Source organism: Pipistrellus hanaki, assembly GCF_964339955.1.
Source record: "Pipistrellus hanaki genome assembly, chromosome: 10".
Lineage (NCBI taxonomy): Eukaryota > Metazoa > Chordata > Mammalia > Chiroptera > Vespertilionidae > Pipistrellus > Pipistrellus hanaki.
Window position 1 is genome coordinate 69,016,962 of NC_140512.1, and position 22,620 is coordinate 69,039,581.

The following is a 22,620-nucleotide window of genomic DNA, read 5'->3' on the forward strand; positions in this document are numbered from 1 at the left end:
CTGGGGGCTGGTGTCAGGCTGGAACTCCTTGCTCCTCATAGGAAGCCTCCACAGAGACAATTTCCCTCCCAATTAAAAAACTGGCACACGCAGTTGTCAGACCAGCCCATTCCAGGCCTCCACCCCTCCTACCGGTCTCAGTGTACTTTCTTCTAGATACAGGAGTTTTGAATGATGGTTGTTCTATATTTTAGTTGTCATTTTGATGTGGTTTATTGTCAAGTACCTTTTGATGTTAAGGATGTTACTACTAATCATAACCCAAATGCATTTAGTAAGTTGCTGAGTGCCTACTCTTGGGGAACCACTGTGCATGGCTCTGGTGGGGACAGAGTGCAGCACAGAGGCATGAGCCCCTCAGATCCAGCAGTCCAGTGTCCTGAGAGTGGGGTGAGGAGAGCAGAGGGTGGGGAGGTTGCACAATGGAGCTCCCAGCCCAACTGAGGGGAGCTCCGAGCCTTTCCTAAAAGAGTCCCCTGAGGACTAGCAGGAATTCACCAAGCAAAGGGTGCTCCAGGCAAAGAAGCAGAAGTATAAAAGTCTACAGGGGAGAGAAGGTTCTAGAAATCCCAAAACCTTGCAATGATCTCCTAGTCACTGCCCCTTGAACAAAGGAAGCCGTGTGAGCAAGGGTTAAGCCAGCAGGTGATGGTTCAGACCGCCTGGTTCACTACAGCTCCATTCTCAGAGGCTGTGGGCTCAGGCAGCTTCCTGCATCCATGGGTGCAGCCTCAGCCTTTGGTTTCAGACAACAGGAACAGTACTGGCCACAAAAGATGTGCTGAGTATCAGTTCCTCCCATTTGTCAATGAAATGTGAGATCTGGGCTGAGTGGGGGCAGGAGTCCAGGTAAGGACAGGTGTGGAGCTTGCACCTGGAGGCGGGCGGTGGCTGAGTCATGGGGCTGGAACACACCACCAGGGCCTCACTCGGTTCCCAAGCCCTTGGTGCCCAGGTGGAGCTGGGGGAGGCAGCCTGGTCCTCTCCCTTTGGTTCCAGCCCCCCCACGCCTGACTATGTTCCAGCTCTAAGCCCTTCCTGGGTGCTGGCAATCACATGGAACTCCTTCCTTGCCCAACACAGCTCCTCCCCCTCCCACTCCTCCTCCCTGGCCCTTGTGGTTTGGGAGAACCTTCAGCTCTGGACAACAGGCCCCCAGCAATTTGGTGCTGAACACTACACCACCACCTGGCCCCACCCCATCACCCAAGTTCTTGTGGCTCTGCGAGCCCAGGTCATAGGGGAGACCAGGGAGCAGGCCAGAGATATGGTCACCAGGCTGAGGGGCCAGAGCCCTGGGAAGGTGCCCCTCTCTGCTCCCACCAGCCATGTGAGGCCTCCTGCAGTCCTGCCTGTCCAGCCCAAAGACCTCTGTCCCAGGGAGGAGGGTGCTGCTTGCATTCATCCATTCATTCGTTTGTTCTACTGAGCATGCTCCGTTCTGGTGGCTGACACTGAACCTCCACCTCACGGGGCTGACAGCCCACATCTCATTGCCTGCAGGCCAGCAGAGGAAACAGCCCATTTGTCTGACCGGAGCTGTCCTAGGATGCACAGTGGCTGCACAGTGGGCCCCAGGCAGTGAGTGGGACCCACCTCCTCCTTTCTCTCTTCCTGAGGCCCAGGCATTAGTTGCCCCTTAGACATCCCTTCTCCCGGGCTACTGTCACCCTTTCTGCCTGGCCTACCTCTCTCTGCCACCCCCTCTACCCTGACCCAGAGTCTCATACTCTCCTGTCTCTTTGCCCTGGGCAAGAGAAATTCTTTCCCTCTCTCCTATCAGCCCTGGGCATAGCAAAGACCCCTCCAGGCTGCTCAGAGACCTGGTCCTCCCAGCACCCCCCATCCTAGGCAGTGACGATGGCCAAGTTTGACTTTTATCAAGGTTAACAAAGCCACCTCACAGGGTCAGGGTGTGGGACTAGGTGGGCTCTGGAGTCCTTTGGCAGCACCTTCGCCCACCAGCAGAGTTGGCTGATGCACTTGCTCCTCAGGGAGACTGGGTGTCCTTTCGGGACCAGCAGCCCACACACACCTGCCCACCCACACGAGCACATGTAAGGGCACCACCCTTCACTAGCCCCAGGGCATGTTCTGACTTGTCACCCCAATAATGGGAATGAGCCACCCTCTTTTGGCAGCTCATCTGTGATCAAGGATCACAGGTGATCAGGTGATCAAGGAGAGCCCACCTGCAGCCAGACACCAGGGAGCTCTAGTCAGGGCTAAGGAACCAGTGTGTCCACAGGGGAGTTGGCATATATGGGGCCCATAAGAATCTGGATTAAGGTCAAGATAAGGCCAAGTTGAGGGTTTAGGGGTTACGGGCCAAGACTTGGGCCAAATCCAGCTGCAGGTTACAGTCAGCATGCCTGGGTTTATGAACTGTGTAGAAGACAAGGGCATGGCTGCATTAGTGGTCAGTGTGGGATGGGCTTTGGGAACCAATACCAGGCAGCAAGGCAACATGACCTGGAGAGGCTGGGCCCAGGCCTGCATCCCATTAGGCCTGAATCCATAGGACTGCCTTCCATTAGGACTGCCTCTACATTCAAACAGCTCAGGTGGTACTTTGCTTCGCTGAACCCAGGGCCCCTCGGAGGCAGGAAACCCCAGCATTGACCTGTGTCAGCCCCAGGGATACCCACCCCCGCACATACACCACATTCAGACAGCGAGGCAGTCCCCACAGGCCCGACATGTGCATTCCTGCAGAGGCCAGTGGGCACGGACATATGAACGTGAACACGGGCTACTGTGTGCTGATGCCACGCCCTCCCAGCACAACTGGAGTCAACTCAGGATAATTATTTATTATTCATAGTCATCAGCATCTTCATTAATTATTCATATGATCCTTAATTATTATCCTTAACAATAAGAGCAGTAAATAGCAGAAAAGTCCTTGAGGTGCCTAAGGCCTAGGGCGGGGTGTCTCCAGGCAGTTAGACCAGCTACTGCCCCCAGGGCAGTGGGGGGACCACAGACCCCCGTCCACTACCCAGCACTGCCCCTGCCCCTCCCACTGCAGGAGGAGATGGTCCCAAGAGCTGGGGAGGGGCTGTGCCTTGAGTTCCTCTCCCCTTTGAGTTCCTCTCCCCTTTGAGTTCCTCTCCCCTTCATGGCCAGGGCCTCCTGGGCAGGGCCTCCGAGGGGAGGGGCCCAGGCCGTGTGCTGAACCCTAGGTGAGCCACGTGTCCACACTGGGCCGCCCTACTAACTGCCTGGGTCTGAGCCATGTCTGTGCAGGGGCTGGGAGGTGAGGGCGCCCAGCTGGCCCGGCAGGGAGAGTCGTCGAGTAGGGCCATCTTGAGGGATCTCTGGGGTCCCCGGGGGGAGCTCCTCACACACCATGAACTGGGAAACCTGCAAAGAACAGAGAGTGTAAGAGGCAAGGAGCCCTCAGAGGGGGAAGAGGGGAATGGAGATGCAGTCGAGTGGATAGAGAGGTCAGAGTTTAGAGAGGGTCAGGAGAAGACAGTGACAGAGGACAGGAAGACAGAGGGGGTTGGAGAGGACAACCTGAAGGGCCAAGGCAGGCAGAGCAGCACGGGACTCCAACCACAAGGGCGGCTCTGAGGATGGAGGTAGAGAAATGTACTGGGCAGGAGCCAAACAGGGCAGCTGGGAGCTGTGGGAGCTTCCCTGATAGGGGAGAACTCAAGGCCACAGCTACTCCCCAGGAATGGGGCAGCTGAATCCAAACCAACCCAGGACAAAGGGCCCTGAGTTGGGACAGAAGCTGAGACTAAAAGAGAAACAAGGTTCCTTCCTCCAATCTAGAAAGAACTCAGGGACCAAATGAGGAAGGCCAGGGGCACACAGGCCAGCAGAGGGGTTCCCAGGGGCTGAGGAGTCTGTGTGAGGTCTGCGGGGGAGGCTGTGAAGGGAGGCTGGCACATTTGCTGGCGTGGGCCCTGTGTCTGAAAACAGGAGCTGGCAGCAGAACCCCGGGGGGGACTGAGGGGAGGAGAAGATGCCAGAAGAAAGGGCAGATCCCAGGCAGCTCTGGCAGCCAGAGGGGCCCAGACACAGCTGTCTGGTTAGGAGGCCATTCAGGAGAGGACCATCTCCAGCAGGAGGAGGGCAATGGGGCCAGAATGCTACCCTAGGAACTAGCCAAACACTCAGGACAACCCTGCAAAGCAGCCAGAGTGACAGCCACTGGCTGCAACAGTCAGGTCTGGGGGTGCCCTTCACACCAGAGACCTAGGACCCTGTCCCAGGGGCTCACTGGCACTCAACACCGACTACCAGGCCTTGGGGTCAGTTAGTATCCCCTGAAGACCACTCGTGGTCACCACACGCCTGCGGTGAGCAGATCGGGCCTCCAGTGGCATAGGGGAGCCCACACCACTCAGCCTGCTCGTGCCTCTGCCCAGCTGCCTGGGGACCTTGGTTTGGGGGCTCTGCTGCTTTGTGCCCACAGCTCCTGGGCTGCCCTCCTTTCGGAGCACGGTCTGGGAGAGGCCGGGGCCCACGGCTAAGCAGAAAGGGCAGCAAAGCAGGCCTGGTGGCATTGGCTCAGAAAAGCAGGGCTGTGGTGCCATGGCGGAGGGGGGTTGGAACTCACCTGAGAAAGGGAGTACTGGGTGAGGGTGGGGATGGGGCTGACAGGCAGCAGAGGGCAGGTAGAAGTGGGGCCAGGGCCAGGAGTGGTCACAGCACTGTAGGTGGGCGGGACCAGCGTCATCTGCCTTTGTAGCAGCTGCAGGATGGTGGCCATGTCTGCACTGAGCCGGGTCTCCAGCCTGGGGCAAGAAGGAGGATGCTCTGGGTCCCGGGGAAGTGGGAACACCAGTAGCTATGACTCTGAGACACTCTTGATGGGCCAGCTGGTCAACCCCAGGTGTGTCAGCCCCTGGCTCAGCTCTGGATGGGCTCAGCTCTGAATGGGCCCTAGGGCAGGGCTGGACAGAGCACACTCTCCAGTCTCCGTACAATGCAGCCAGGAACCCAGAGATCACACTGCAATATCAGCACCGCACAACTCACAGACCCCAACCCCCAACACACCGCTGGTGCCCGATGGGACCCCAGGGGCTGCCCTCACCTGTTGAGCTGCCTCTGGAGAGCATCCAGCCTGCTCTCCACGTCACCCCGGGACCGCCGGCCGGGGCTGGAAAGAGGGATGTTGAGGAGGCTGGGGGCGGGGGCGGGGCATCGAGGCAGCTCCTGGTACTGGCGGCCCCGATTGTCCCCCCAGAAGCTGAAGATGTTGGACACTCCTGAGAAGGCCCCTGGAGCCAGAGAGCTGGGTGAGGGAGACCAGGACAGACGCCCCACACCCCCGCCCCCTCTCAGCCCTCGCCCTACCTGACAGTGGGTTACAAGTGTCACTGCTCTTCTCACAGTCCTCAGTCAGGGGCTCCCCGCCCGGCAGCTCTGCAGGGGGCCTGGGGCTGGAGAAGGGCACCAGGCGGAGGGGGCTGGAGCTGCGGCCTGGGCCTTCGTCGTCACTGCTCTCAGGGCTGGAGGGGCCACTGGACGGGCTCTCCCCCCATGGCCCCCCTGGCCGACCCCGGCCACTAGGCGTTGCCCCCACCCGGCCTGGCCCCAAGGCCGACACCTCCCCTGGCTGCTCCGGGTCTGTCGGAAACAGAGAACGGGCCTCAGAGAGGGCAGGAGGCACGGAGGAGATCAGAGTGGAGAGGCGGGAAAGGGGGAGGGAACCAGAGCAGGCCCTGAAGCCCAGGTCCTCTCCAGCCGCCAGCTGCCTAAGAGGGGCAGCGGCAACATTGGGCCGGCCTCTCTGGGTCCCCGGGCCCTCAGCCCAGGACCTGCCCCCTCGCTCTCCTTTGTCCTGTCTCTTCTCCCCTCATCAGTTCAAGGCAGCATCCACCCAGATACAGCCCTGGGAGGACCAAAGCAGCTCAGGCACGCCCCTGCCGTGAGGGCAGAGGGCTTCCTGGAGGGAAGTGGCCTGAAAAGACGGGCTATGTTTGGACAGCTAAGGTGAGGGTCAGGGAGCAGGGAAGGAAGAGGCAGGAATGTCTGTGGAGCCTGAACAGAGCGGCACTACTGGACCCAAGCTCCACCCTCCTAGTCACCGGGGCCCACCCTCAGCTCCCCAGCTGCCTCCTGGACCCTGCCCACGCCCCCTCCCTCCACCCTGTCCCCTCCTCAAGGGGCCCGTCTGCCCCCCGCCGCCTCACCCTTGTCGGTGCGCCTGCGGAAAGACAGCTTGCGCTTGCGTTGCCGGTGGAAACCACCCTCCAGCTCCGTGCTGCCGGGAGAGCCGGGGATCATGTTGGTCTGGAACCAAGGCAGGTGTCAGGGCCCTTCCACGCCGCCCGCCCTGCCCGGGGTCAGCTCAAACCCCTCCTTCACGGGGATGGGGGCAGTGCTGTGGCCTCTGCCTCAGGACAAGGGCGCAGGCTGGGTTTTACATCCGGGTCAGACTCTATACGGTCTGACTGGCAGGGGAGCAGGCCCAGGAGGTCAGACAGGGCGCAGCCTGCAGGGGCAGCCCACTCACGTCTCGCAGGTTGAACGTGATCTCCAGGCTGGACCAGAAGTGGTCGGAGAACTCGGGGTACATGTCCAGCACCTCCAGCAGGTCGTCCCGGTGGATCTTGTGCAGGTCGCAGTAGGTGAGGGCCCGCACGTCCCCGTTGGACTTGCCCGGCCTCGCGTAGAGGTTCAGAGGCTCCCCAAAAATGTCGTTCTTCCCTGGAGGCCAAGGAGGGGGGACTCAGCCCCAGGGCAGCAGCAGAGACAGCAGGCACCTGTCTTCCCGAATTCTCACCCCCTTCCACACCCAGCCCCCAGCCCCCAGAGCCAGAGACCTATCAGCCAGCCCCCTCCTCCCTCCGCTCGCAGCAGTGCCTGGGGCGGGAGAGGAGGGGAAGAGGAGTCCGCTCTCCCTGTCTCCGCTCCCCCTGCCTCACAGCAGGACCAGCCAGATGCCCGCTGTGCCCACAGCCCAGGCTTCCTCAGGTTCTCACTCCACTCTCCCCCTGAAACCCATGTTCCAAACCTCCCCTGGCCAGTCCCTGCACCCTCATAACTGTTTTTCAGACTAGATCAGAACATAGTAGGGACTCAAGGCCCACATTGTGTTTACTGAAAGAAGAGAGGCCAGCATAGCTTAGCACAGCACAGCGCAGCAAATACCCATAAGGCTGAGTGCTGTGTAGAGAAACTGGTTTCGGGTGAGTTTGGGGGTGTCTGTGAATTAAAAATCTAACGTGGCCCTCCGTGACAAGGAAGAAGGCAGGAGGCCCCTGCCCAGGCACACTGCCCGGGGGCGGGTACGGGTGCGAGGGGAGGAAGGGCAGGACTCCCTTCGCTTTGCTGCCTGTGCTGGGCCGGGTTGCGTAGGGTGAGGCTGCAGAGACTCAGCACATTTCCTTAGTAAAATCAGATGCATAACCGCCCTCCACTGCCCGCCCCGGAGCAGGCTTTGCTGTTGCTCTGAGGAAGCCAGGTGCCCTGCCTGTGGGAGCTCCTGAAGGGAAAGTCTGGGAGCCCTCGGAGCTCAGCAACCCTCCCCGCTGCGGGGCTCCTCTCTGCCCCCTGGGGCCTGAGCCGGTGAATTAAAGGAGCCCAAGGCCCTGGTCCCCAGACCCCACATCCGTGTCCTCAGAGGGCTCAGAGCACTCCAGGCCTCGGCAGACATTCCGCCCAGGCCCCACCGTACCCAGGATGGCCACGACGATGTCACCCCGCAAGATCTCGATGGAGCCCCGGGAGATGAAGTAGAGGGCGGTGAGCAGGTCCCCCGCGTGCACCAGCGTGTCCCCCGGTGGCGCGTGTGTGGTCTTGAACTTCATGGCCAGGGCCCGCAGGCAGCCCTTGGTGGCCCCGCGGAAGGGCTTGCAGTGCTGCAGCAGCGAGCGGTTCAGGTGCAGGCAGATGTCGGCCTGCAGGCACTCCGGGAAGCCCTTCAGCACCTGGGGGTGGGGCCCGCTCAGCGCGTCAGCGGGTGCTCTGAGGACCCCCATCTCCCCACCCAGAGACCCAGGGAGGAGCATCAGGGTCCAGTTTGGGTAAGATGACCAGACGTCCCACTTTTGGCGGGACTGTCCCGATTTTTAACAATTTTTCCCGGTTTCCGCGGTGTTTTAAAAAAGTCTCAATTTTTGGAAAGATTCTTTTAAATCTTTTGGACTTTTTTAAAACACCGCAGGACTCGGGACAAATTGTTAAAAATCGGCACTGTCCCGCCAAAAGGGGGACATCTGGTCACCTTAAGTTTGGGGGAAAGTCATGGGTGCTAATTCCAGCTCCACTCCTTCTAACTAGGCACTGTGGGGCCCGCCTCATTGCCCTTAGGCCCCATTGGCTTATGTGTTCTGTGGAGACCAGTCCCGGGCAGGGCTGCTGTAAGGATCCACCATAGTGGCCATCATGAAACGGCTGGTCACCGCCTGCCCCAGAGCGAGAGCTCTCCCAGTAAGTGCGCTCCAAGGGCAAAAGTGGGGACCTCCCTCTCAGGGACTCTGTAAGCACTAGCTGTGCCCGCCTGAACCACAGAACGTGAGGGTGATCACTGCACCCGAAGGCGTTCCCACCGCCATGCCGCTCCCTGCAGCCCGCCAGCCCGCCCTCCGGACACCGGGCTCACCGCGTTCATGTCGATGCCGTTGGTGTAGGACCAGGCGTGCTGGAAGTACTCCTCGAGGCGCTGGCGCAGGGGGTTGGGGATCTGGTGGAAGCGGATGAACTCACGCACCCGGAGCATCTGCGTGTGGTAGCGGGCCGTGCCCGAGTACAGCCGCTGGATGATGGCCGACACGTTGCCGAAGATGCTGGCATACATGAGGGCTGGGGGCGGGGGCGAGTGGGGCTGTCAGCATCCAAGGAACCTGCCCGCCCCTGCGCCAGTCAAGGACACATGGAGTCACGTCTCCATGTGAGCACGCTCGCGAGAGTCACACACACAGAAGCCCAGGCCTGCACACCCCTGGGCTCTGCCTGGGCCCCTACCCCCGTGTCCCAGCCCCCAAACACACCGGGATAGTGGTCCTGGCGTCTCCAAGTCCCAGGGCCCCGGTCAGCCCCTCCAGCAGCTACCCTTTCCTCCTCCCGGGGCTCCTCCAACCCCAGCGCCCACTCACAGCCGATGAGCATGACGCAGATGGAGAAGATCTTCTCGGAGTTGGTGTTGGGGGAGACGTTGCCGAAGCCCACGCTGGTGAGGCTGCTGAAGGTGAAGTAGAGGGCCGTGACGTACTTGTCCTTGATGGAGGGGCCGCCCAGGCCGCTGCTGTTGTAGGGCTTGCCGATCTGGTCGCCCAGGTTGTACAGCCAGCCGATGCGGGAGTTCACGTGCGGCTGCTCCATGTTGCCGATGGCGTACCAGATGCAGGCCAGCCAGTGTGCGATGAGCGCGAAGGTGCACATGAGCAGGAAGAGCACGGCGGCCCCGTACTCCGAGTAGCGGTCCAGCTTGCGGGCCACGCGCACCAGCCGCAGCAGCCGCGCCGTCTTCAGCAGCCCGATGAGCTGGGGTGGAGGAGACAGTCCGCGTGGGCCAACGGAAAGTGCCCTCGGGGGAGAAGACTTCCTGCCAGAACTTCCTCCTAACAGTGGAAGCACCTCCCACGCACTGAGCCAGCACAGGGTCCCGCTAATCTTGGCGCTAGCTTTGGGAAAAGGGTTCGAGGCCCCCACAATAAGAATGAGGAAACTGAGGCTTGGAAAGGCACAGCACCCACCCTAAGGTGGCTGGCCAGAGGTCCCACTAGCTCCCGGGCACTTGTATGTGCATTAGAAGAAGTGGCCTCGCCGAAACCGATTTGGCTCAGTGGGTAGAGCGTCGGCCTGCAGATTGAAAGATCCCAGGTTCGATTACGGTCAAGGGCGTGTACCTTGGCTGCGGGCACATCCCCAGTAGGGGTTGTGCAAGAGGCAGCTGATCAATGATTCTCTCATCGATGTTTCTAACTCTCTATCCCTTTCTCTTCCTCTCTGTAAAAAATCAATAAAATATATTTTAAAGAAGAAGAAGAAGAAGAAGAAGAAGGAGGAGGAGGAGGAGGAGGAGGAGGAGGAGGAGGAGGAGGAGGAGGAGGAGAAGAGGAGGAGGAGGAGGAGGCCTCTTTGGACAAACAAGAAAACAGCACAACAGCACTCCCTCTGGACCTTGGCACCTGGTGGGTGGCTGGGGTAGCCAGGGACTGGCAAGAGCCAGCTAGGGCAGCCTCCAGGCCCTTGCAGCCCTCTTTCTAGCCACCCTTCACCCCACCTTCTCCTTACCCTTCCCCCACACCCTCCAGAGGCCTCTGCTCTCCTCCCCTCCCCTCCCCCGGCCTCCCTGCCAACCCACCTCCTCCGAGCCCGAGCCGAAGATGAGCAGGTCGAAGGGGATGGCGGCCACCATGTCAATGAGGAACCAGCCCTTGAAGTAGTGGACGGCGATGCGGCGCGGGTGGCTGACCACCTCCTCGTTGGCGTTGACGTAGGTGGTGCGGAAGTTGATGAGGATGTCCACGATGAACATGATGTCCACGATGAGGTCCACCACGGCCAGGGGCTGGCAGGCGTAGCCGCAGTCGGGGGCCGCGGGGCCCTCCTCGGTCTCCTTCAGCAGGAAGGCAGCCGAGTAGGGCGTGAAGACGGCCGTGTAGATGACCAGCAGCAGGATGAGCCAGTCCCACACGGCCTTGAAGGGGCTGTAGTGCAGGATGGTCCAGCGGTGGATGCGCGGCGCCTGCAGCTTGTACTCGGGCAGCACGTCCGCCCCCAGCGACAGGACCTGGGCAGGCGGGGAAGGTGGCGGTGAGGGGGCGGTGTCGGGAGAGGGAAGGCGGGCCATGGAGCCTCCGGGGTGGGAGCAGGTGGCGTCTCTGTTGGAGCCTCCAGAGAAGAGGCCAAGCAGAGGAAGGAGGGAGGCCAAGATGTTCTGATCAGAATGCCCGCTCCGTGGCCAAGTGGCCACAGCCACTGGCCACCCCTCAATCTGGGCACTCCAGTTCCCCATGCTGCACAGGGGACCCCTGGCTGGCTCCCAGTCCAGGGCACCAAGCAGTAGCGCCCAGAATGGCTCCCACCAGCAGCACAGACCCCTGCCTGGGGGTGTGCTCCCATCCATCGATCTTGCCCACATCTCCCCAACAGCCCCCCCCCCCCACACACACACACACACACACATACACACCATGCCACTGGCCCAAGGATAGCAGCCATCTAGACTCAGGCCCTTGGCCCCCAGGGGAGAGAGACTAAAACACCCAGCCCTGGTGGGGATTGGTAAGGTATGTACACATATAACACCTTAATTTTTAAAAATGAGAAAAATTAAATTAAAATAAAATAAAACACCCCAGCCCTACTCCCGCAGCCCCCTCTCCCCTGGCCCAGGGCAGCCCTCTCCCACTCCTACAAAGGCAGGCAGAAGACCTGACCCGCAGAGACGTGCCCACATGCACACAGAGGGACGCGCACACGGTAGGCGTCCAGAAGTGCGTAGACAGCCAGCAGAGGCTCACCCTCACACCCTGCCGCACAGCGTCGGGCACAGGCAGCTCACCACCCAGACCAGGTGGCAATAGCACGCCACTCTCTCCCCAAGCCAAACTAGGAAGAGCCGAGGCCAACTTCACCCTGTCCCGGGAGCCTCTGTGTGTCTCTCTACGGCCTCCCCCTGCCCCTGAGAATCCTCTCTCACAGACATTTGATTCAACCCAGGAGCCCCCTCCCCAAGCTCTCCTGGCCTGGCCCACCCTTAGAGCCAAGGTCGCCAGCCCTGCTTCTGTAGCACTGACTGCCAGAGTCCCTCCTACCCCCTTCACCCCGCTCCTCAGGCTTCTGGGCTGGGGAGGGCCATGTGGGTGGAGCCTCAGAGTCCTACTCACATTCAAGCTGGGATCCCCTGCCCCACCCTCACCAAAGGGACTGTTTGGGGAACATCGCCTTAGAAGTAACCGGAAGTTCTGACAGGCAATAGTTAGGGGGTTGTCCTGGGCTGGCCACAGGCTCCAAAGGCACACGATGGGTGGCAGGAGCAGCTGGGGCCTAGGGCAGGGAGGGAGCGTGTGACTTCAGGTCCCCGCTCTGCCCTGCCTTCACCCCGAGCTGCCTGCTCCCTGAGGCAGAGAGCATGGGCAGTGGCCTTCCCAGGGTCATGCAGAGATTGAGAAAAAGGAACTGACCAGGGCCCCGCAGACAAGGGACAGTATAAGGTAACTGCCTGCTCCCCCCGCCCCATTAGGTCTCCTCCAAGTGCCTTAGAGGCAAAACCACACCTGATAACAGAGATCAAGTCCCTGTAGTGTGCCCATAGCAGGATCAACACCACCCTAACACATACACACACGCACACACGTGCACACATATGTGCATACACACACACACTTATGGGGCAAGCCTGGACACAAGACCTGGACCTGCAGACATCACCTCTCAAGAACCAGACCCAGCTCTGCAACCACCAGTGTACTGTAGGCCTTGGGCCAGGTGTGTAACTTCCTGTGACCCACAGAATACCATTAAACCAAATCCTGGATCCTCCCCCGTGGGTGGGCAGGATTCTCCCAGACCTGTCCACCAGCTGGGAGGAGCAATGAGCCAAGGCAGAGAGTGTGGCCAGGTGGTGGTGCAGCGGTGGGATTCTCAGACTGACTCTTGAGCCACCTCCAGCACCCCCTCTGCCACCCTCCCCAGGCTCTCTGACATGGGATGGAAAGGTGGCTCTCAGAAGGTACCTACGGGCTCATCAGCTCAGGCTGTCCCAGGGGAGCCAGGTGCCTCAGTCCAGCTACCCTCACCAGCATCCAATGTCCTCTGACCCCGCCCTCCTCAGACTCCGGCCCCGAAGCCTGGACCACTGAAGCAGCCCGCGCCTCCCTCACCACCACGGGTCCTCCCCCGGCACATGGAGAAGAGGGGCAGTGGAGCCCACGGCTCCCAGGCCGGGCCTGGCCGCTGCCCACTGCAGGAAACGTGGTGGGACGGGGAGGCAAGCTCCTCTCCAGGTCTCCCACCATCCTCTCCGGCACCCATTTCACTCCCCCCATCCTCCCCTCCCAGAGCATTTTGAGCTGGAAGAGTGTGGGCCATGGGAGCCCTCAGCGAGGAGAGTCCTGCAAAAACAAATCCTATCTGCCAGGCCCCGCAGGCCTGGGAGGAGTGACCTGGAGCCAGGAGTGGGATGAACAGGGCTGCGGACCCTCTGGCTCCCCACACTGTCCTGCTTCTCCCTGGCCTGGAGCCAGAGTCCTCGGGGCTGCGTCCTGAGTCAGTGCCCGGCCTGGAAGGGAGAGGGAGGGGCTGGGGGTCACCTACCTCCTGGGCCACCAGGCTGGAGATGCGCACGGCCCGCCTGACCCGGCCTTTCCGGGCCCGGGGCTGCAGAGCCCCAGTCCTGCTCGCCTTCCCGGCGGAGGCCGCCATGGAGGACGTGGCTCCCCCCAGCCTGCCTGCCCGGGGGCCCGAGAGCCCGGCCAGCGCCTCACCTGCGCCCCAGCAGCAGTCCCAGCCCAGGCTGCGCCCCAGAGACTGGCGGCCTGGCTCCCAGGGCAGCCTCTGGAAGGAAGCCAGGATCGCTGGGGCTGGGCCCCAGGGCCGGGGTCACCCTGGCAGGGAGCGTGGACGGCCGCCCGCCTGGCTCCGGCTGCCCATGGCCCCTGGTACAGGCCCGGCTGCCAGGGTGCTGCGCTCTGCCTGCCGCCAGCCCGGCCGCGGCTCCCCGGTCAGAACCTCGGCTCCTGGCCCGCCCCTCCTCCTCCCGTCCCCACCCCCACCCGCCAGCCCGGCCAGCGGCCCCCTCCCCCGCAGCCGCTCCGGGCTCCTGCAGCAGCCGCTCCTGCAGCCCGCACCCCTCCCCTCCCCCAGCAGCCCGGCCTGTCACCACAGATTAATGGTCTCCCCGACACCCCCGCCCGCCCGCCAGTCCCGTACCCAGCCAGCCAGCCAAACAGACGGCCAGACGGCCAGAGACGGAGAGACGGGCAGAGCCGGGAACAGCGGACACACAGGCACACGCACACGCACAGACCACAAGCACACAGAAGCGCACGCTGTGGGCCAGGAGCAGGGCTCCAGGTGGGAACAGCAGAGCCAGGGGCCAGTGCGGGAGGGAAAGGCAGCCAGATAAGGGGCCTGGGGTGCGGGGGAACATTCTGGACTCAAGGCCAAGGGGCTGGAGACCTGGCAGGGACCCAGGAGCCGGAGGCAGCGGGAGCAGGGCCAGGAGGAGGGCTGGGGAGGCCATGCCGGCGGCTCTCTCCCGGGGCCAACTAGGGGAGTCGCTGTGGAAGGGGCGGGAGACGGCCGTGGGGTTGAGGCACGGCGGGCCAGGGCCAGGAGCCCCTGCCCCAGGCTTCTCACCCTCTGCCAGGACTTGAGGAAGGATCTGGAATGGATTGGGCAGTGAGGGTGACGCAGGCGATCTGGCTGCCGGGAGGGGGCGGGAGACAAGGCTGGCCCTGACACCAGGCAGTGCTGGGACGGCCCCCAGAGCCAGGGGCTTGGTCACTCCACAGCTGTGCCCCCACCACCATACCCTCCCCTCCCGGCCTTGCTGGGGAGCAGGGGGGTGGGAGGGGCACCTCCAGGCCACCCTGGCCCCTAGCACCAGCCCCCACCCTCTCTCTCCCTGGCTCATCGCCTTGGCCTAGAAGAATCAGGACCCCCAACTTGGGCCTCTGTGGCCCCTTCTAATCAAAGCCTCCTGCTGGTTGCCCCTCAGTACTCCCCTCATGACACCCTAAGAGCAGACCCTGCCATGCCCCTGTGGCTGCCTTTTCCCACCACCCTGACCCTCTCAGGGACCCAGCATCACCTGCACTGTCTCCCTGGGCCTGTCACCTGTTCTCTGTACCCAGCCTGTCCCCCGGCCACCTGCCCTCCAGCCTCCTTTTCTCCGGGACCTCCCAGACTGCCCTCTCCCCCAGCTCTGGAACCCCACTCCCACCCCTAGCCAGCAGGTCTGCCCACCCTCAGGAGGCCTCACTGTGGCGCCCCCCCCTCCCCCCGCACCTTTGACCACAGCCCACACCCAACCCTTCTGAGCTCCTCCGAGCTGAGGGGAGAGCCAGGGACTGGGCGCCTACCTGGGTGACCTTCTCGGTGACATTGTGGGTCCGCTCCTTTATCTTGGGCGCTATGATCTCCCGGTCGCTGGAGGGCGACGCCAGGAAGGGGTCGCCCTTGAGGTCCACAAAGTTGAGGGTGATTTGGGGGATCTTGCTAATGGTGCGGTAGCGCACGAGGTCCGAATCTGATGTGGAATTAAGCAGGCCACTGCGCAGGGGGTGCATGGCCCCTGGGTGGGGGGAGAGTGGAGTCAGGCTGGCAGGCAGGGGTGCATGGGCCTGGGGTGGGGGGAGAGTGAGGTGTGGGTGGCAGGCAGAGGGTGCCTGGCCCTGGGGTGGGGGGAGAATGGGTGTAGGTGGCAGGCAGGGCGTGCATGGCTCCTGGGTGGGGGGAGAGTGGAGTGTGGGTGGCAGGCAGGGGATGCCTGGCCCTGGGGTGGGGGGAGAATGGGTGTGGGTGGCAGGCAGGGGGTGCATGGCTCCTGGGGTGGGGGGAGAGTGGGTGTGGGTGGCAGGCAGGGGTGCATGGGCCTGGGGTGGGGGGAGAGTGGGTGTGGGTGGCAGGCAGGGGTGCATTGGCCTGGGGTGGGGGGAGAGTGGGTGTGGGTGACAGGCAGGGGGTGCATGGCTCCTGGGTGGGGGGAGAGTGAGTGTGGGTGGCAGGCAGGGGGTGCATGGCACCTGGGTGGGGGGAGAGTGGAATGTGGGTGGCAGGCAGGGGGTGCATGGCTCCTGGGTGGGGGGAGATTGGGGTGGGGGTGGCAGGCAGGGGGTGCATGGCCCTGGGGTGGGGGGAGAGTGGGGTGGGGGTGGCAGGCAGGGGGTGCATGGCTCCTGGGTGGGGGAGAGTGGAGTCAGGCTGGCAGGCAGGGGTACATGGGCCTGGGGTGGGGGGAGAGTGAGGTATGGGTGGCAGGCAGAGGGTGCCTGGCCCTGAGGTGGGGGGAGAGTGGGTGTGGGTGGCAGGCAGAGGGTGCCTGGCCCTGAGGTGGGGGGAGAGTGGGTGTGGGTGGCAGGCAGGGGGTGCATGGCCCTGGGGTGGGGGGAGAGTGGGTGTGGGTGGCAGGCAGGGGCCGGCATGACACGGGGGTGGAGGCCAGGCCTGCAGAGGCCAGGCCATGGGGGTCAGTGTGTCATGGAAGCCAGCCCCAGGGCTGGGCAGAGTCGCTGAGAAACAGGCCAGGCTCCTCCCCACGTGAGGGAAGCGCCGGTGAGCAGCTAGGAGACAGCGGGGTAGGACGAGCCTCCCTGGGCTCTGTTCTGGGCACTGTGACCCGCCAGAGGGCCAGGTAGGGGCAGGGACCCCAAGGCTGCCCCGTCCTTCAGACCCCCAGGCCATCCCCACTCCAGAACCGAGCGAGTGGGAGCCAGCTTCATGCCGAGCAGGCTCTGAGTGCGCCTGAATGGACCACGCTGGGTGGGCACTGGGTGGGAGTCCACCAGTGCCTATGGGGTTTCCCTTCCCAGCACCCTGGACGGGTGGAGACAGAGCTGCGGTCCTGGAACTGGGCAGGCCGGCGGCGGTGGGAGGGAGGGGAGGTGCCCCCACTGGTGGCGGGCGGGGAGGTGCCCTCACCGGTGGCAGATGGGGAGGTGCCCTCACCAGTGGCAGATGGGGAGGTGCCCTCACCGGTGGCAGATGGGGAGGTGCCCTCACCGGTGCCAGGCGGGGAGGTGCCCTCACCGGTGCTGGCGTGGCGCGGGGGCGGGGGCAGCACCCCCGCGCGCATGGCCTCGATGTCGTCGGCGGAGGAGGCGCGGCGCACGCTGGCGCAGCTCTCCCGGGAGCGGGTCCGGGCCAGGCTGCAGGTGGAGCCCGAGGCCTCGGCGCCCAGGCCCGGTGGTGGGTGCGGGCCAGGCTCGCAGGGGGGCGGGGAGCCGGAGGCCACGAGCGCGCGCTGCTCCTCCGCGGGCCGCAGCCCCGCCACGTGGTTGTCCAGGGCCGCGTCGGGGGCCAGCGCCTCGCCGCCGGGCGCCAGGTCCAGGTCCACGTCCACCACCACCGCCCCGGCCCCCGCGGCCCGGGCGCGGCCCCGCCCCGCGGGCTCCCGGGCGGTCAGTGCCAGCATGGCCGGCAGCTTCAGGCGGAAGGTCTTGGCGCGACCTGCGGGGAGAAGGGAGCTGTGTGGCCGGGAACAGGGGCAGCGGGAGAGGCAGGCCCCGAAGCCGGAGCCCCTGCAAACAGACAGGGAGGCCCCGGAGCCGGAGCCCCTGTAAACAGACAGGGAGGCCCCGGAGCCGGAGCCCCTGCAAACAGACGGGAAGGTGGGGAGTGGGAGTCTGACAGTGGGCACCTCTCCACCAGACTTCCGCCCATCTCAGAAAAGTCTAGGACCCGCTGAAACCGGTTTGGCTCAGGGGATAGAGCGTCAGCCTGCGGACTGAAAGGTCCCAGGTTCTATTCCGGTCAAGGGCACGTACCTTGGCTGCGGGCACATCCCCAGTGGGGGACGTTCAGGAGGCAGCTGGATGGGCACATCCCCAGTAGGGGAGGTGCAGGAGGCAGCTGGTCGATGTTTCTAACTATCTCTCACCCTTCCTCTCTAAAAAAATCAATAATTTTTTGTTTAATTCTAGAACCCAATCTTACCCAAGGCTCTGAAAATAAACTATTTCTTGAGCCAAATACCCCAGTGGGCTCTACGCAAACCGTGGGCAACGCCACTGCACTGCGGGCAACATTTCCCCTACCGACGCCGGGAGCGGGCACCGTGCACTGTGACTTGCTGGGGGCCACACAGCACCTGGTGGGCTACCTCCAAACGGGACAGACCTTCTTGCCAGACCCTGCCAACGTGCAGCGGGCCCCAGCGGTAACACTGCCAGTTTAGGGCTTGAGAGACTGCGAGGTGGACTCTTTGCCACGGCTCTAAAGGGCAAATTAGGCTTAAACCCAGAGGCCACGTCCGGGAGGAAAGGAGTCAGCCCGAGTCACCGGGCACGAGGTGAGGGTTCCGTGTCCCCAGCCACAGTGACCATTCCCCTCCCATTCTCTCCTCAACCAGCCCAGGCCACCCCAGGGACAAGGACCGGGGCAGAGGTTCCCCAGGAGGACGTCTGAGTCCCTGAGAGACGGGCCTTCTGAGAGCAAAGGGAGCAGCTCCGAGGGGTGAATGCCCTAAGCCTGGGCTGCAGAGCGCACCACACCCAGAGGACGCTGTGGCGGGAAGCCGCGCAGGTGAAGCTAGGACACCGGGTGCAGTCTTGCCCAAGGACCTGCGGCTCTGCCGCTCTGTCTCTGTCTGTTCATTTTGAACCAGAGGGTCTAGGCCGTGTCCTCAGGAACCTTTGAGGGACCCCACACACATTCCTCCCTGCAGGCCATTGGCCCTGGGTAGCCTCGTGGCCCCAGAAGAGGGAGAGCTCGTTACTCCTGCCCAGTCCAGTGTGGCTGCACGTACCTGGGGCCAGCCAGCTGGTGGGAGGCCCACGGTGATTGGTGTCATGGGCCGGGGACCCCACCATGTCCTTCTCCATCACCACCTCGAAGTTGAGGATAAACATGATGACAGCCCCATCCTCGTTCTTCACGGGTACCACGTCCACCAGGCACAGGAAGCAGCTCCCTGTGGAGGGGGGAACATGGCCACTGTGGCACCAAGGCCCCCACGGGGCAGAGCAGAAACCCGAAGGCGCCCGTCCACGTCTGCCTCCCCCGGGGCTCACACAGTTCTGCCCCTTCCTGGCCAAGTGTCCTGACCCACCCACCCACCCCTGCGGCTTTGTGCCTGCCAGACCGAGCTTGTGGCCTCAGTCTACCTGCTCTGGCTTGCTGCTGGCCAGGCATTCCCTCTCTCTCCCCATGTGCGTTCTCCCTCACCCTGGCTTGAACTCCTTTCTGCCTCCACCTGGCCCTCTCATTCTCCCTCGCCTCTCAATGTATCCTTGTGACCCTCACACAGGGTAGTGCAGTGTGGGGATTAAGCCCAGGGTCTCTGGGTTCAAATCCCACCTCTGCCACTTAGTCATTTATGCATCATGCGCAACTTAGTTAACCTTCCTGTGCCTCGTTTTCCACATCTATAAAGTGGGAACCCTAGTCCCTTAGTCCCAAGTTACAAAGATGAAGTCACCGCATGCTGAGGGCCTAGAGCAATGCCCGGTGTACACTCAACACTGCACACGGGCTAGTGATCGCTCTCTGTCCCCATCTTGATCTCTCTGCGTTAGTCCACAGCAAGATGCACTCAGAAGTTGAAAGCAAGAGTTTCAAAACCTTCAAGCAATTCGATATTGCCACGATGTCCAAGCATGTGAATTTGTACTTCACAAAGGTCTGTGATGTATTAGAAAGAAAAGTGATCCTTCACCAAAGAGCCGTGAAGCACTGCTCCTAAATCTTGCATCACTGTCTCTCCTTGTCTTTCTTTTCTTTCTTTTTCTAAAAATATATTTTTATTGATTTCAGAGAGAGTGAGAGAGCAAGAAACATCAATGACAGAGAGAATCATTGATTGGCTGCCCCGGGGATCGAGCCATAACCAAGGCATGTGCCCTGCCTGGGAATCGAACCATGACCTCCTGGTTCATAGGTTAACGCTCAACCACTGAGCCACGCTGGCTGGGCTCCTGTCTTTCTCTTCTCTCCCAGTCTCTCTCTCTGCCTGGCTCCCAGGGGAGACCAGTCCTCCAGGCAGATGTCCGCTCTCTGTCCAGCGCACAGCCTCTCCCCCTCCTCTGCCGACTTCTGAAGAAGACCCTGATGCTCATATTAACATCCTATTCTTCTTTCTCCATGTTCCCTGCGGGCTCCAGGCTTGTCCCTCATCACGCTTTCTTCTGGGGACAGAGACTTCTTTTCTTGTCCACCTGCTCAACTGTCTTCTCTGAAGAGCAGGGACCTAACTCACAGTGTGTGTGTCCCCTCTGCTGGCCTAACTCCTAGAACAACACAGCAGGGAGCAGGCCTTGGCCAGTGGGCCAGAGATGGGGCGATGCTGGTGGGAACGGTGGAGAGGAAGTATTGGTGGTGGGCTGAGTCAAGGGAGGGCCAGCAATCTGGAGGCTCTCTGGATAGGCGCTGGTGGGGAGTGCGGCAGCAATGGCCTGAGCAGACCAGGCGTGAAGGGCCTGGTTTCTGCAGAGCAGCAGTTCTAACAGCCGTGGGATTCACCTTGTGGAAGGAGATCCTCTGCAACCAACTGAAACAGGATGGGGGTGGGGGGGGGTGCGCCTGGACCAGGTGAGGGACTGACAGGGATTCTCTGAGGTCCTTCCACTCACCTCATCCCAGGCCCTTCTGGCTCAGCCCTCAGAACCTAAGCTGGGGGCTCTGTCTGGATCTCTCATCAGCAGCCTCTACTGTCCCCTGACCTCTGAAATGGCCCAACTGAAGCACAGCCGTGGTGTTGGGAGCTGCAGGGGGCAGGACCCAGCTGGAGACTGTTTGGCACCCAGACAGCCCGCCTAGAGTTCATGTCCTAATATGGTGATGGCCAACAGCGGCCTGAGCAGGGACTGGCCCTGATCTGGACTAGAGAGGCCAGAGACCAGGAAACCTTAGCCCTGGAGATCCCAGCCAGCCAGCCCCAGGACCCCAGCATCCAAGCTCCTGGTCCTCATTCCTCACGAGAAACTTGTCCCAGAAGTCCAGAGTCTGGAACCCGGAAGAGCCCAACCTCTCAGGACAGCCTGGTTTTCTGACCTTGAGGCCTCCGCACCCTGCCCACTCCATTCAGACTCCTCAGCGAGGGAGTCAGAACCGCTTCTGCCAGCCCACCCCATGCCTGGCTGCAGAAACTCAAATAGAAGCCTCTTTGCAGCTCAGGCTCACCCCTGCCCCCAGACACACACTCATCCGCTGAGTCCCCTCAGCCTCTCTCCCTTGGTGACATTCAAGGAATTTTTCCTTTCAAATAGCCCTGTCAAAGCCCAGCTTCTTCCAAAAATGTGCCCTGGAGCCCTGCCTGGTGGCTGCGGGACGTGGCAGGAGAGAGGAGGCTCCAGCTGTTGTTCTCAAGGAGACAGGGCAGAAAGGAAAGCGGGCAGCTCTGAGGCGCTGCCTGCCCGCCCCCACCCCCACCCCCGCTCGCTTGGTTGGCTGGTTGGTTAGTGGGGTCTTCAGTGAGGTCAGACCTCTGCCTGTAAACATCACTCTCCCCCAGCCCTCCCGCCAGGCCTTCCAGTGGACCCCATACTGGCTGTGAGTATGGGAGGTGGGGCTCCCTGAGGGCAGCTGAGGTTCAGACCCAGGTCAGGGTGGGGCGCAGGGATAGCAGGAGCAGGGTCAGGCCTGGTCTCTGACCCTCACACGGCAGAAATGTCGGCAGCCGGTGGCTATGCTGCTTCTGAGACCCAGGCTGACACTAGCACACACAGTACCTTGCCCCCACAGTCCTGCTCTTGGCCCTCAATCTCTCCTCTTCTCCCTCACACCTTGCCCTGCCCCCAGCAGAGGCTGACTGCCAGCCCAGCTGTGTGAGGTTGCAGTTCCGCAGAGAGCCACACCGTGGCAGGCGCGGCCCACACTCCCGCCGCAGCCAGAGCCAGAGGGTGCTGGGAGGAGAGGGGTGGAGGGATTCCCACCTCCCGCCCCCGCCCCCGCCCCCCCCCCACCCGCTCTGCCCACAGATAGGATATGGGGTTCCCCGACTCAGGCTGTGGAATCAAAGCGCCTTTGCTCGTTGTGTCAGAATGACCTTGGGCAAGTCACCTCACCTCCCCGCCCCAGCGTCACGCCCACCCCAGGAGGCTGGAGGGAGGGATGACATGTGTGAAGCAGAAGCAGGGCTCATGGGAAGTCCTGATCCTGGAAGGAGGAGAGGGAGAGCCAGGTGGATGGGTCTCCCCAGTGGAGAGGCCCCAAGCCATCTGGCTCTAGTAGCTGCTGCCAAGAGCCCTTACTCACACCCCCAACCCCCAGCCCAAGCTGAGGACACCTGGCTGGGGGGGGGGGGGGGGGGGCTGAGTGCCCAGCCCTTGCCCCCTCCTGGAGTCCAGGGCACGCTGGGTCCTTTGGGGATGGAGACAGGAAAGCAGGCACAGCCATGCAGCTCACCAAAGGTCACTGAGGAGGAGGGGAGGAGGGGACAGTGGGAGGGGCCCGGGGGAGAACCAGGCCTGGACACCTTCCAGGTGCAGCAGGTGCAGCTCTTCCTGACCCCAGGGAAGGGGCCGTTGTTCACCAGAACACAATGCCGGCCTACACTCATCTGCTGCCAACCCTGGGCACCATCTTGCCCAGTGTCCCAACCCATGGGGGGAGGGGGGACCCACTCGCGGTCCCAAACTGGATTTCCCACCTCTGGGCACCCCCGGCCTCAGCGTTACCACCCCCAGGCCTTATCCATCAGGGCGGTGTGGCCAGTGGTGGAGGAGCCAGCAAGAATTCGAGGGTCCTTCTGCAACCCCCCAGGTCAGACCTCTGCCTGTAAACAGGTCATGATGCTCCTTCATCCCCCGCGAGCAGTCACTGAGGGCACCAATGCCAAGCATTTGGGCAGCACAAACCACACAGGCCTGGCACCTGCCCTCACTGCGCCAGGGAGTCAACAGGACCCCAATCCGGAGCCCGGGCAAGATGAGGAAGAGAGGATAACCGAGGCAGAGGGCCGGGCCGGGAGCAGAGGTGACCTGCCCAGCCACCAGGAGACCTGAGCCAGAGCTGTGTGACTGTGGGCAGGCCGCTCGCCTCTCTGAG

The 22,620-nt window shown here is 62.4% G+C and overlaps 1 protein-coding gene across 7 annotated transcripts in view; it reads right to left on the minus strand.

Annotated features, from left to right (window-relative positions):
- Positions 1–2,793: 2,793 nt before the first annotated feature.
- KCNH2 (potassium voltage-gated channel subfamily H member 2) overlaps positions 2,794–22,620 on the minus strand; it is a 33,206-nt gene continuing 13,379 nt past the window's right edge. Inside the window, exons 3-15 of one of the 7 annotated variants that reach the window (XR_014796130.1) lie at positions 18,383–18,547; positions 16,558–17,085; positions 15,000–15,211; positions 10,274–10,702; positions 9,063–9,450; positions 8,570–8,769; positions 7,643–7,895; positions 6,479–6,672; positions 6,156–6,255; positions 5,317–5,402; positions 5,054–5,240; positions 4,574–4,751; positions 2,794–3,366 (exon numbers count right to left, since the gene is read on the minus strand). Coding sequence is in view for 6 of the 7 variants with exons in the window: in XM_084896803.1 (XP_084752929.1) it covers positions 3,217–3,366; positions 4,574–4,751; positions 5,054–5,240; positions 5,317–5,589; positions 6,156–6,255; positions 6,479–6,672; positions 7,643–7,895; positions 8,570–8,769; positions 9,063–9,450; positions 10,274–10,702; positions 15,000–15,211; positions 16,558–17,085; positions 18,383–18,547 (3,257 nt within the window). In the remaining variant the exon portion in view is untranslated. Of the gene's footprint in view, positions 3,367–4,573; positions 4,752–5,053; positions 5,241–5,316; positions 5,590–6,155; positions 6,256–6,478; positions 6,673–7,642; positions 7,896–8,569; positions 8,770–9,062; positions 9,451–10,273; positions 10,703–13,230; positions 13,650–14,999; positions 15,212–16,557; positions 17,086–18,382; positions 18,548–22,620 lie in introns of those variants that run through there. The other 6 variants (XM_084896807.1, XM_084896805.1, XM_084896804.1 and 3 more) reach the window with 6 other exon arrangements.